The sequence below is a fragment of the Etheostoma cragini genome, chromosome 3, assembly GCF_013103735.1.
Source record: "Etheostoma cragini isolate CJK2018 chromosome 3, CSU_Ecrag_1.0, whole genome shotgun sequence".
In the NCBI taxonomy this organism is placed as follows: Eukaryota; Metazoa; Chordata; class Actinopteri; order Perciformes; family Percidae; genus Etheostoma; species Etheostoma cragini.
The window spans coordinates 866,025-880,257 of record NC_048409.1 but is presented as its reverse complement, the minus strand read 5'-3'; the positions used below and the strand labels follow the sequence as shown (position 1 = coordinate 880,257).

Genomic DNA, 14,233 nt, shown 5'->3' with positions numbered 1-14,233 from the left:
CTGTATGCAACGCAATTTCGTTCTGTATGCACTTTGTACATATGGAATGACAGTAATAAAGTTGAAGTTGAAGTTGATGTTGATTTTGAAAAAGAAAATGACCTTTGATTATCAAGTCTTTCCCACCACATACACACTTTGTCATAACCAACACATTAGGCATTAGTGTCTTTACAAGATTTGTGTGACTAAAGACTCAAACGGGGACGCCCATCATCAGGACTTCAGAATAAATGGATTGTGCCCCTCCTCGATAATGTCATGTTAAATAATTCATTATTATGAATAATTGCAATAAGCCAGGGTTACTTACGTGTCCTCGTCATCAGAGCGAGGCTGCAGACGGTCCTCGTCTAGGACCACTTCAGGCTCGGGACCGTCAGGGTCATCACCCTGTGGCTGGGACAGGGGTCCCACCAGAGGGCCCCCACCTGAAAATGGAAACCAAAGGGGACTGTTTCTATCACCCCCTACCAGTGATAGAGTACTCAAGTCCTGGACTCTGGTCAAGTTCTACAATTGATCTGCTACTACACTATGATCCCCCCAGACCTCTCAGGTCATCTGGGACAGGTCTGCTTTCTGTCCCCAGAGTCAGAACTAAACGGGGTGAAGCAGCTTTCAGTTTCTATGCTCCTCCTTTCTGGAACAAACTCCCAGAAACCTGCAGGTCCGCTGCTACTCTCACTTCTTTTAAATCAAGGCTGAAGACCTTTCCTTAAATGATGTTCATTTCTTTAATGTTTAATATTTTATGCTGCACTGTAACTTTTATTCTTGTGTTTTATGTATCTTAGTGTTTTTATTTTTAACGGTTTATTCACGTGTTTTATTGTTTTTGTCTTCTTCTTTTTTTCTGTTATTTAACTGATTTTGTGTAAAGCACTTTGAATTGCCCTGTTGCTGAAATGTGCTCCACAAATAAAACTGCCTTGCCTTGCCTCGCCTTACAACAATACAAAACTAAATCAGTATTCACATAATAATGTGTGTTCAGACAGAAACCGACCTCCTGTGTTTATTAAAAAGGTGCTGAAGGCCCTGCTCAGCTGGGCCTTCTCCAGCAGGCTCAGAAGCTTCTCAGGGGGATCCCGGTCCCATCGTCTCCTCTGCCTGCCGGCGTCTGGCGCCTCTGACACACCGGGAACAACAGGGATAAACCTCATACAGTATTTTACTCTCCGAACTTGAGTTTAGAAAAAAAAAATGGAGAAAGTGAAAACAGTGCTGCTGTTGTCATACTTCCATGAGGAGAAGCTGTCATGCTGTTGGAGGAGACGAGGCTGGCGTTGGCCAACATCTGCAGCACACTGTCTGACGGCTGAGCGGCCCATTGCTTACGAGGACCCGGCTCTCTGCTTTCACGGTGGGCTTCAGGTAACTCCACGCCTGAGGAAAAGAGTTAGTTAGGATCATTATTTTGTTATATTCCTTGTTTTGGAGCGAGTCCTGACAAAGGCATCATCTACTCAGTAGAGCAAGAAGAGAAAAATATATACTTCCTTTACCTTTCTTAGGTTTCCATAAAACAAAAATATCTAAGTATTATAGAAATAACAGAGGATAATTTTCATGTTTTGGGTATGGCTGTGTTGATTAGATTTAGCCAAGTCCTGTCCAAATTATCTAAACTTTTATATGATTTGAAAAAAATAGAATAGAATTATGTAACATGTTTGACATTTTTTTCACAGACAACCACATGTAGGTTCCCTCCAGTCTCGCAAACAAATATCTGTGATGATGCAGCAGCATGTCCTTTTTTCATGACACTATTGTTAACTTTGACCTGGACTCTACCTTCAGATGTTGATGTTTTCATTAAGCTCTTCTCTCTCAGAAAATGAACCACCTTCTTTCCCTCTTGTCTATCCCATTGACCCGTACGCCTCCCCTGTGCCTGCATCTCTAGCGCCTGTAAAAGATTAAAAGCAGAAAATCAAACAAACAACATGAGTGCCGTGGCCATCTGAACTAACAGCAGCTGGTCAAAGGCCAGATTCCGAACAGGCTCACTACAGCTGGGGAAATCCTTCTAAGAGTTTACATTCCCACTATGACACCCTGTTGTGACAGTATGTCGCACTGATGGATGAGCAGCCATAAAACCACTTCAGGTTCAAGTGTTTGAGTGGCTGTCACCAAGCAGGACGCTCAATTGCAGTGAACAGCACTTGTAAGAGCACATGTGTTGACTTGGGTCTGTACCTCGGAGGGCAGATGTGCACGCAGGAGTCTGGAGACCCGGTGAGAGGTCAGGATGCTGTGCAGGGAGGGCCTGTCTTTTGGGTTTGTCTTAAACATCTGCTTGACCAAATACTGCAGCTCGTAAGGCAGGTGATTGGGGAGGGGAGGGTACGCACCCCGACACACCTTAAGAATCAGGCTCTTCCAGCTGGGTGCCTGGAACTGGACATAAGAGGGAGGTGTGAGGATCTCCCGGACACCCCACATCTGAGCCACAAAAAATATACAGCAGACAATTGACCTCAGCTGAAGATACTGGGTCTCAATCCTTCCACACATATGTTATACAATGATTCATTGACAATATTTGGAGAGAAGCCCAGAGTCAAACCCGTGGAACATGGAGAGAGGAGGGAGGGGAAGTACCGGGTGTCGCAGGGTGCAGAGCTCGTAGAGAACGCAGCCTAGAGACCACACATCACTGCAGAACACAAAAACAGAGATGCTTATTCTCTCACACCAGACATTCGTCATGTATTGTACTGGCACAGTCACACAGATCCAAGACTGGCTGACCCACGCATGTGTTACATAATCACTGTTGAGCTGAGAACACAGACTACACAGACTGTAGCTTGTGAACTAGAAGAGGCTAGACTGTAGCTTGTGAACACAGTGCCTTTGATAAAAGGCACTGTGTTCACAAGCTATGCTGATGGAAGGGAAACTCTAAGCAAACATGAAATTGAGCAAAGATCATGGGATTGTTATTGCAGTTAAAAAGTCTGTCTGTGGTCTGTTTGGCCAATGAATGATATCAAGTCCCAGATATCAACGTGTCCCTTCAAAGTACTATCAACGGGAGTTTTGAAAACTCTTTGTGCTCCTAACTATGCAATAATCATGTAAAGAAAACACGGCATGGCTGCATTTTCTATACATCTTAGCAACGTGGTACACGGTGTGCATGTGCACTACCTCCAATGTAATATTCAAAATATCATGCAATATCATAAAAGTGCATTATGGGTTTTGTACAAACATTACATATGATAACGCCCCCAATACAGATATCTAACTTTGGATTCCATGTGTACCTTTCTTATATGTTTCCTGTTAGGCTAAATGTTGCCTAAAGGGGATTGACATTGTAATTTTTGTGCACATATGGGACAATCCATCTAAGGGTTTAAGTAAATAACACATGCACATTCTGGAGCTATCTTATAAAGTACGTTTCGCATAGCTAGGCTTATGTCCACACTCGCTGTTGGGGGGGGGGGGCGCTCTGGCTTGTTTGTATTTCTTTAAACCAATCACAATCATCCTGGTCAGTGCTATAAAAAGGAGGCAGTGACGATGCTCTTGTAAAATAGAAAGTAAAGAGAAACGTCCATCTGCACACACAGACTGCACATCCGATTAGGCAGACCTAAATGCATCAACATAAGCCTGGACATTGTCTCTATATGCATAAGGCACATTTGATGAATTATAGGTATCCATATATCAGCCTTATATTATGTTCGCCTATGTTGTTCTTCTGTTTTTGGTGGTACAGTATACAGTTTTTGCCATATCTAATAAATACTTCCAGTTGCAGTCACCCAATTTTACCCACATGGATATTGATCCAAAGTCATAAAGGTTGTCCTTCTGGTTTTTGTATTGTTGTCTTTTCATTTATTTGTACTTGTGTCTTTTTCTTATGCTCCTGGCAGCAAATTTAACTTCCTCATTTGGCATAATAAAGTAAAGGTTTCAATTTATTTTCATTGATCTTATGCCATACACAATGTTCACAATCTCCAAAGCAAACATGGTAACATACCTCTTATTGTTGTATGGCTTATTGTCCCAGATTTCTGGAGCCACATAATACGGTGTCCCAACATATGAATGAGCGTATGCCTTTGAGCTGGAACACAATAACAAAGATAATCACAAATGTAACAGTAGCACTGAGCATTGACTTGAAAAAGGCAAACTGTAAATTGATGCCTTTCTCTTCCTGTACCTTTTCAGAATACACGCTGAGCCAAAGTCCCCGAGCTTGATTGTCCCATTATCTGTCAGGAAAATGTTCTGGGTAGGGAAACGGAAGAGAAGTGATGATTTAACATGAAGCAAAAATAAGAGCAGCCAACCATGGCAACATGATGATATTATGCATACGTGGGAGATAATGTTGTGAATGTATCTCAATCTGATCATTTCACTCCACAGCGCTCACTCTGATGAGATTTTATCAACATGCACCCAACCAATAACCTCAATTATTGACTTCTTGTTCGGATTCAGGGAACAACAAAGACAATCTGAACTTCCTCATGAGTTCATACTGTCTATTCTATTATGGATCTATGTATATAACCTAATTTAACACATTACATACAATATATTACCATGTATAGTCATTCTAAACTGCACTGTCTAAAGACTACTATACCTTGGACTTCAGATCTCTGTGCAAAACCCGTTTATCGTGGATATGCAGTGCGCCAGCGCACATTTGAGCAAACCACCTCAAGATCTGGAATTAAAAGATTTCAATTAAACAAAAAAAGAGGAACAAAACAGGATATGACAGGATGAAATTGTTAGCTGCAGGAAGTTGAGGCCTACATCATCAACCCAGAACTGCATAGAATTCTGTTGCTGGATCCTCTGGAGCAGGTCTCCTCCACTGCAGTACTCCATAACAATGCACAGGAGGTCATCAGCTGAACAAACACAATCCCACTGGCTTTTCCACAATCCAAACAGTAATAATAAATGTATGTCTTGTAATAAGAGAGTTAGGTTTGTGAGTACCTTCGAATGCCTCCCTGAAAGCAACAATATTAGGATGTTTCATTCTAGACAGCAGGATGGCTTCTCTCCTCCAATTCTCCGATTTGGAGTGATTCTATAAAGATGCAAATGCAGGCATGAATGCATTCTCTATTATGCAGAAACAAACAGTTTCCACGTCTCAGTGTAGACAACAATCTGGGAGGCTATCTACCACAAGAGCAAATACCATTTCCATATCATACCCAGGCTATAACGTAGTTTTCTAGTCAGCAGCAACACGCTGGTGCAAATCCAGCATCTTTTTGTTTGATTTCCTATTTTATTACACAATAACATGCTTTTTTCCCCAAGAGAGGCATGGGGGATGCGATGGGGGATCCTGTTACCTGTCCCACCCTGTTACCTGTCCCTCCATACAGGTAGGACGCTCACAGGTGAGGATAAAGCTACAGCAGCACAATATATTTGTTTGCACATACCCTCGGCAACTGGATTTCTTTGACCACATAGTTCTCCTGACTGCTTTTACACCGGACCAACAAAGCCCGACCGAAAGACCCCTGTCCGACGACTTTCTGGATTAGGTAGCTCTCCATCGAGCTCCTTCATGGACCACAAAGAGACCACAAAGGATAAACACAGCAACAGACTGGGCCGGGGTTAAAGCGAGAAGATGGTGTTGTTTTGGTCTTCAGTGCTCAAATTGAGACATTAACAACGTCTAACAAAAGACCGAAACACATCTACCTGGGACTCGCGCAGTTTGTTTGGCCGCTACTTCCCTATTTTTGTATGACGTAGTGCGAGACGGCATGACCTGCACTACGTGGCGTGGCCGCAAGATGGCGGTACATTGTTAGCTCTAAATCTCAGAGACCATACAGTTACCATACCGACTACATTACTGTTATAATAATTAGCAGTCTAGTTTCATATTTCAACGGTCTGTTATTCAAATGCGTATATATACCTAATGTATTATCTTCAAACGTTTCCACTATTATCCTATGTCTTTTTCATTCCCTAACTGTACGCAGTGTTATTAGGTGTAGGCCTACACTGTATGATTTCTGCATGATGTTGCTACTTTTTGCCGCCACGTTCATCGATCCCAATCAACTTTATTAGATCACATGTGGACGTGTGAATTTTAACTGTTTTACGTTCTAAACCAGCTAGAGCCCGGATAGCTCAGTCGGTAGAGCATCAGACTTTTAATCTGAGGGTCCAGGGTTCAAGTCCCTGTTCGGGCGATCTATCTTTTTAAACAGCTTCGAGACATGAAACCGGACTAAACGTTAAATAAAGGTGAAACTTGAATTTAAAAACATTCTACCACTCTGACCATTAAATCGGTGGCGGCGTGCTTCCTCATCTGGCACGTGTCTGTTAACATCCATAAGATTTCACATTATGAGAAGATGTGTTTGACTGTATCGTAGAGCAACAATAATGTAAAACTGACATAAAATAATACAAGACTGACATTCTTCACAAACTTGAAGTGAACGTGTTTTGCAGTTAAGGAGCTGAAACTTGACAACACACTCGTATAATATGGACCGGGAACATATTGTGCAGCATTTAAGGCCAAACGATAGCAGTTCCGAATGTCTAAAGTCTTATTTTTGCCTCATTACCTCCGGTGTTTTGCACTCTTGCAGTCCTCTGGCCTCCTCAGCCAATCATTTTCCACAGGAGGAAAATAAAGGCAATAATGAGGTAAATATTGTGCATGGTGCAGAAGTTTGTGTAGGCCTACAGCTCTTGGTTTATGCTGCACTTCGTTTTGAAAATGTGATGGACATTGTTTTTGGAGCGGAAAAAGATCCATCCTCTCATCTTTAAAGGGGGCTGGAGCCGATCCGAGCTGGTCATCGGGCGAGAGGCGGGGTAGGTCTACACCTTGGACATGCATGTCGCCAAGCACTCCCAGAGCTGGAACATTATCCTTCACTGCTGTAGAGCGTCCCGAGGTGACCTCATGTCTGTGGACTGCATGTGGGAGGAAAAACGGCCGGGCAGAGCGGTCAAATCCCTAACCCGCTGGTTTGGGAAAAGCACTGGACAACTGGACGAGCCTCAGTTAGGCGCCAGTGACTGTACGTTCATACAGTTTGAGTGAACTATTCCTAAGAAGAGCAGTCAACGGTGAGCTCTTCACTTCACATTGTATAATTTAATTTGAATGTAAATCACTGCAGATCCCTGCAGGGTAAATCCAGACAGCTAGCTAGACTATCTGTCCAATCAGTGTTCTGTTGATGAATAAAACTACTTCTGAACGTACACATGTTCCACCAAAACAACTTCCTTCCAGAGACTATTTAGCAGAGGAACCATGGCTCCGTCCGGAGCTTAGCCCCGCCCGAGATGATTGTGATTGGTTTTGTGTGGACTAGACCGACCTTCCTCTGCAGCACTGTGGAGGAAAGTCTGACCACTCTTATAATAATAATAATTAAAAATAATCTCTATGTCTTGCCAATCTAATTTCTAAGAGAAGCTTACATTTTATTGAAGCCATCAAATGGTCCTTAATGGCGAGGGTTGGAAATCCACTGGCTGAGAAGGCGAATACTTAGTCCATCAGAGGCCCATTGAAATAAATATGTAGTATATGGAAAACTGTAACAATATAGCCTACTGTTAAAATTATACAGAGCAATAATTGTGTTCAGTTATGCCATTGATATAAAGAGCCGGCTCACAGAGGGGACATTAAAGATGTAGCCTGGTTCCAAACCACCAGCTCACATCTAGAAATTGTTCAGCGATTCAAATTATAGCAAAAGGAATAATCAGGCTGTTAAAGATGGACATCAAAGAAAGAAAACTGTAATCGGCGTGCCGTGTCAGTGGAGCTGCTGTGTGGATGGTGAAAGTGTCTTTGTGGAACCATCCAAAGTTATAACTGAGGTTTTATTACCATTCATAACCCGAGAGCATATGTTGATCCCTACGTAATTATCTCGGACACTACCACCTTGTCCCTCAGAGCTGTCAACAGGGTCATCCTTCACAGGTCTTGGGGATGTGTCAGGCTGCTTCTTCTCCTTTTAATTCATTTATTTAGTTTTTGAGAGACATCAGTTCCAGTTTACTAAGTTTACCTGCCAGATGTGCTATGTATTCAAAGACAGGATGACATAACCATGTTAGCGTGTCACAGCTTCTCCAGCAGTTTGAGAGAGCTCAGCAGCACATACACCACACCTACGGGAAGGAGGAAAAGACCAAACAGTATGATTATCCGTTACAATAATAGCCCATGAAAGCTCTGGTCAAACAGCTCCTTACTGGAATCTGGTAAAGTCTGGACCTGCGTGGGGCTGGATGTTGGACTGTTCTTAAAGGAGGAGGCCTTTGAAGTTTTGAGGGATGATGAGGTAAGCACAGGCAAGGTAAGGCAGCTTTACTGTACATCACAATGCGAGGTCAAGGGGGGGTCAAGGGTTTTTAATTTTGCCATTTGCTCAAGTACAACTTACAGGCGCGTTGGAATACTAATGCGGATCACTCATAAATAAATCCATAAAGCTGTAGTGAGTTGTTTCTGTCGCCCCCATGAGGAATTGTAAGTAATGACAACAACACTGTCAGGGTGGCCACATGTGACAAGACTTCCATGACCACGCAAGACTGACAAAATGTGAACAAATCCTTAAAAAAAGACAAGACATTCCTTTCTGACAGTGTGTAAAGAGAGTTAGCTCATTCCCTGTGATAACATGTCATCCACTGGTACCCCATGGAAGTCAATCAGGAGAGACCTGTCTGCAGAAATGGGGCTGCACGTTACCACAGTAGGTGTTGTGACTGCCACTCCAGTAGTGGAGCAAAACTCCTCCCTGAGCTCGGCCCTCTGTCCCTGACCCTTTTCTTTAGGGTTGCTTTTCTGTGTAGTTATTCATTAAGTTTGTTTAATTTGAATATATAGATGTATACTGTATATGGATGATGGATGGAATTGATTGCTTAGTGTGTATTCTGAGATTGTTTAGTTGTTCAGTAACAAGTGTCTTTTTTGCTCCCTTCCTTCTGGGGTGTGGTTTGAGTGGCTCCAGGTGGGGGGGCTGATCTGATCTAGGAAGAGAGCAGTGATTAAGTGTTAATTCTTCCTGAAAGAATTTACGCTGAGCTACAGATCCTTTTGTCCTTTTTTCTGTCCATGTGATATAAATTCCAATGCTCCAGAAGAGAGACTCCAGTAGTGAGGTATTCTGATACATTTACCACGGGACTGTACCACAAGCAGGACAAGAGAACCTGAGCAGCATTCCTCTGGTAATGTCCCAAAATTCCACACACATGTCTGAGTCCCACAGAAATACCAGAAGAGAGTATCACAGGAACACAACATACTAGAGGAAGTTACCTTGAAACCTCGGTGCCAGTAAAGCAGAACATACAATATTTTACCACTGGAAATGTCTTGTTGCGGTGTCCACTTGTTGTTGAGAACAAGATAGTTAGTTCTTTAAATGCCATGCATGTTGAGAGATTTGGTCCAGTTCTCATTCATTTTCAACCAGCCAAGATGCTTAACTCTGATTGGCTAACAGTTAGCCAATGAGAGCCTGGCTATCAGCATCCTTTACCCAGCTCATGAATATTAATGAACTCAGGCAGCATGACGTCAGACTGACCAGCTGTTGTGATTGGTCTGATTTCTCCTCTTATTTCTTTTCAGTGGCTAGAGCTGACCGAGGAGGTAGCAGTTTTGTGTGGCAGGGCACCTTTAAGAATAATATCTGTAAAGTAACAGCAGTTTACATTTCAGCCCATAGTTACTGAGGATTACGGGATCAAGGCTGGATTATTAAATAGCAGCTGAACTACTGCTATCTTGAACCTGGATCTGATACCAGTGGACACAGAGCGGTTTATGACTAATAAGATGCTGCGATTAAATGTATCAAAGACGTTCTGGGATAACTCAGCTGGGACACATTTTGGGGACAGGTGATGAAACTCATTTGACTGAACACCTCTTTAAAAACCTGATAGGACAATAAGTTTAAAACCGCAGCAGATTTGGAAACCATTGCTCACAAGCTTCTGGTGAAGGATAAAAGAATCAGCATGTTTCTCCTGGGAGGATTGTGTTCAGCAGAGGCTTGATAGCAGAGATGATTACACTGAACAGTACGCTAGTGTTGTGGCAATTATTAGATATGAAGTCAGAGAATGCTGCTCTTGCACCTTCTCTGCATATATCTCACACTACAGTAGTCTTCCAGAACAGTCTTCTATAGGGTCCTGGAATATTTCATGTTCAGCCTCTGGAAGTGTTTATGTTCCCGGAGTGAAGAGAAGGCTGCAAAGCCTTTTACATATACAGTGTGTGTATTTGTATATGTATATTTTAAACTACAGTGCTACAGAACTCCATTCAGGGACTCCATTCAGCACTGAATGGAAACTGTGCCGGCTCTGAAAGCTTTGAGAAGCTCACAATGTTTTTTTCCTTGAAGACTGTGCCCAGAGGTGTGATTCCAGTTCGCAGTACTTTGTGTCTTCAGTAAGTATAACGTCGCTCTAGCTAGGTCTCACTCAGGAGTGGAAAAAAATGCCACTGCTTGCATTTTAATTTGAACTGAAGTGGCTTGACAGGCGATGCTAGCCTGCTTCCTAGAGTTTTTCATTGACGCTAGCTGCACACAGAGAAGATGTGTTGGAGGATACCAAAGCCTTTTCACTGCTGCTTCTTTCTTCCCATCCCTCAGCGCCACTCTTCTCCTGCTAGGAAACACCTGGAGGAGACAGTGGAGTGAAGTGGTGAAGAATGGACAAAGTGAACATGGAGGTCGTTTGGGACTCGGATGTTTATTACTTCTCTATCATGAAAAACTGACATGTGTTATTGATGACGTTGTCCAGACATATAGCCCATAGGTTTATTCCTGATGACTGAGAAGATAGCTCAAAGTAGCTCTTGAAATCTGACAGAAAAAGAGAAACCAACTGCTGAGACATCTAATTGGGTGGAGTCACGGGGAAACCTGCTTAAAATGCAACACAGAAGAAGACTTGTGTTCTGTGTGATTTAAGTCCAATTTAAATACATGGATATTAGTCTGTGTTGCATTGTTTTGTCTGTATTTTCTTCTTGTTTCTAGTTGAATTTTGCAATTTAAGGTTTGTATCTTTTATGTATTCATTGACTTTTATGTATTTTAAAGGCTCATCTAGGGACAGGCTTTAAATAATAAAACAGAAATCAGTGAGGAGCTATCATCGTGCATGCAGGTAACACAACATTATGCTAAATCCTCAAATTGTCCCTAATTTGTCAGATTTTTGATAATTCCCTTTACTTTTGAGGCTGTGCCCACCTATTTTAAACCCACCCAGGTGCTTGTAAGTACTCATGCTGATCAGGTTCATGGTGACTGAGCATGCACAGACTACCCTTGGTTGACATCTCCCGCCCACTTTGGGACGAATTACACCTTTGTCATAGGCCTTGTCCACTGAATACATAATGAAACCACAGGTTTAAAAAAAGAGAAGAATGATGGCTGCATTCCATCTGGTTTCAGGGTTCTAGTATTGTGCATCCTGGCTCCCTGTCACAGTGTCAAGGCTTCCTGGGACGCTTGACTTGAACTCCTTCTTACTATGACCACCTGTGCTTTTCCTACTATGACAAATCCAAACTGCCGCTATCAAAACATCTATTAGGAGTCCCCAGCACAGCTCGACCTTCCTTGAGATGTAATCAGCCAGAATTGGAAACACCTGTGTGGGCGTGCGAGACCTTTAACAGGCAAACAGTGGCTCTATTACAGAAATATTGAGGAGACTGACATTTTGTCTTATTAAAATGCATCCTCACAGGATGAGGATTATCTTTTCTTGAGTTCAATCAAACTGCTAATTTAGAACTGTACTAACCGCTACCTCCGTTGTATACCTGTAGGTGAACCAGTGAAGGGAGTTGAGTTGTGATCAATAAATCCCTTCCTGTCTGTGAGCTGAGTAACAGCCACTGATCCTCCATGTTGATTCCTGGTGTATGTTATCTGGAATTCCCTTCATTTCGCTGTCACGCCATGTTTCTATCGTCCAACCTGCCGGGGCCAGGAAGCAATGATACCTGTGCAGCCTTAGCAGCATCAGCAGCACCTGGGAGTTTATCATGGGACAGGGAAAACTCAAAAGGTGGAGTATTACGTCCTGTATGTCCCTCACCAGCTCACCATTTTGAGCATGAATATGGAGGATCTGCCCCACTTCATGCAAATGTAAACGGTGGTGGTAAATATTCATGAAAAGGACATGTATTACTTTGATAATGAACAACTAAAAACATCACACACTGGACCTTTAAGTACAGTGGGGACTTGTAAAGTACAGTAGGTAACTCAGAAGAGAATATGTGGGTAGAGTTTCATTTCAAATCGATAAGACTGAGAGACTTTAAAGATGTTGGCCTAAATGACTCCGCGTTCTGGGCACACTGTTTGTCTTCTAGTTGATGTCAAACACCTGAGCAACTCACTCACTGTAGTTATTGGGCTGCGTATACTTTAGTTCTGGGATTTCTTCTTTTTCATGTTATAGTTTTTTTAAAGATATGTTTTAGGGGTTTTACTTTGTTTAAAACAACTGAAGAGAGACAGAAAATGGGGAAGAGAGAGGGGGGATGACAGGCAGCAAAGGGCCCCGGGTTGGATTCAAACCCGCCGGCAAGGACTGAGCCAGTTATTGTACTTTACACTGCCAGTCCATCCACATTTCTTACACAACAGAATAATTGCTGCTGATGGGTGACATATCACTATTTTGCTCTATATGACTGCAGTTATGGCTCACTATCTTACTATCCTGCAGCAATATCAATTATGAAATATCTCCATGGAGATTGGGGTTGTAGTAGCACAAAACCTTTTTTAAGCAGAGTTGCTTTTAAGGGCGGTAATTATCTCAGTAGGGTGCTGTCGGGGGAAAAGAAGCAAAACAATTAGAAATAATGAATTGATGTTAGAGTATCTGGCGGCCCAGGTTGAACTCTCTGAAGGTAATTCAGTACTTTCTTTCCTTAAATAATCCCCGCTGTTTTCAACTCACGAATTACAATTGTATTTACTGATCTCACCTTATGTTTTCTTCCTCTCATGGCATTTTCCGTAAAGGTTTAAGAAAATGAATTTGGAAATTAAATATTTTTTTTTACTTTTTCTATCCAGCTGCTAATTTGCTAATTTGTTTGAGTTTGTCTGATTGTGGCTGATCAAATTATAGTCTGAAGAACTAATCCAGCGGGTAATCCTGCCAAATCATAAATGTAATGGGCATGAGTGTAAAATAAGGCATTCCATGTCATATTTAAATACATGTTTTGTTATTTTGACTTTATTTCAATTCAATCAATCAATCTTTCAAACTAATTTTCCTAAATTTCTTGGCTCCACCCATTAAAAGTGATACTCCAACAATCAAATCAACGCAAATTGCACTTTGATCATTTGCATAAAATCCTGTAGGTTTGAAAGGTTCTCGTAAAGGGGCAGGTCACCCCCAGTTTTATATATATATATATATATATATATATATATATATATATATATATATATATATATATATATTTACTCTGTTGGTGTGTTAGCCGCTCAGATGTTGGGTTTTATTTTATTTTTCCAGGTTTTGACACATGAAGCTTAGCGTAGGTTAAGTCAGTAAGATTTCTAAGCTTTACATTTTCTCTCTCTCTCTCCCAACCTGATCAGCTGACTGGGCTTTCAGTCTTTCAGTAAAGCAACCAGATTTTGCAACGATCACCGGGACTTATTGCGTTGTTGCAGCCACACTTTAAACCTGTTCTCCTCTCTCTGCTGCCAGTTGTCATCTCAGGCTAAATGGATGCGACCCCCCCTCCGCCCGTTCACCTCTAGCTCTCATCACCATTCCCAGCAGCACCCAGGTTTCCTTCATCGTCAGAAGCCCCGCTCCTCATCGTATCCATCCAGATCTTCAGGCCTCCTTCATCCCTTCATCACCACCAGTGGTGTCTAGCCTCCATCGGGGGGATAATCCTGTATATCTATTGCCTCTACACCCCTTATAATTTATTTAAAGTTGGGATGGAGTCTAATCTCCAAAGACTAATATCAACCGATTATGCAACATGTTAAAAAAAGAAATCTTCCACTCCCAAATGGACTTTTTTTATATATCGCTTTTCCTGCACAGCAATGGCAGCAACTCAAGGTTCAGTGTCTTGCCCACCTTGTCATGGGATTGC

General features: G+C 42.1%; 2 protein-coding genes and 1 non-coding gene across 3 annotated transcripts in view; 1 reads left to right on the top strand and 2 right to left on the bottom strand.

The window, feature by feature from the left end:
• nek3 (NIMA related kinase 3) overlaps window positions 1-5,784 on the bottom strand; it is a 6,854-nt gene extending 1,070 nt beyond the window's left edge. The window contains exons 1-12 of the mRNA XM_034867058.1: window positions 5,463-5,784; window positions 5,002-5,095; window positions 4,813-4,910; window positions 4,637-4,720; window positions 4,205-4,272; window positions 4,019-4,105; window positions 2,614-2,668; window positions 2,209-2,409; window positions 1,801-1,915; window positions 1,243-1,389; window positions 1,010-1,132; window positions 314-431 (exon numbers count right to left, since the gene is read on the bottom strand). Coding sequence (XP_034722949.1) covers window positions 314-431; window positions 1,010-1,132; window positions 1,243-1,389; window positions 1,801-1,915; window positions 2,209-2,409; window positions 2,614-2,668; window positions 4,019-4,105; window positions 4,205-4,272; window positions 4,637-4,720; window positions 4,813-4,910; window positions 5,002-5,095; window positions 5,463-5,579 — 1,307 coding nt within the window. The 5' untranslated portion in view covers window positions 5,580-5,784. The remainder of the gene's footprint in view (window positions 1-313; window positions 432-1,009; window positions 1,133-1,242; window positions 1,390-1,800; window positions 1,916-2,208; window positions 2,410-2,613; window positions 2,669-4,018; window positions 4,106-4,204; window positions 4,273-4,636; window positions 4,721-4,812; window positions 4,911-5,001; window positions 5,096-5,462) is intronic.
• LOC117941875 (LHFPL tetraspan subfamily member 6 protein) overlaps window positions 4,024-14,233 on the bottom strand; it is a 54,185-nt gene continuing 43,975 nt past the window's right edge. Inside the window, exon 6 of the mRNA XM_034867066.1 lies at window positions 4,024-4,035. The gene's annotated coding sequence lies outside the window, so the exon portion shown is untranslated. The remainder of the gene's footprint in view (window positions 4,036-14,233) is intronic.
• trnak-uuu lies at window positions 6,164-6,236 on the top strand. Its single transcript has one exon. It is a non-coding gene; the product is annotated as a tRNA-Lys (tRNA).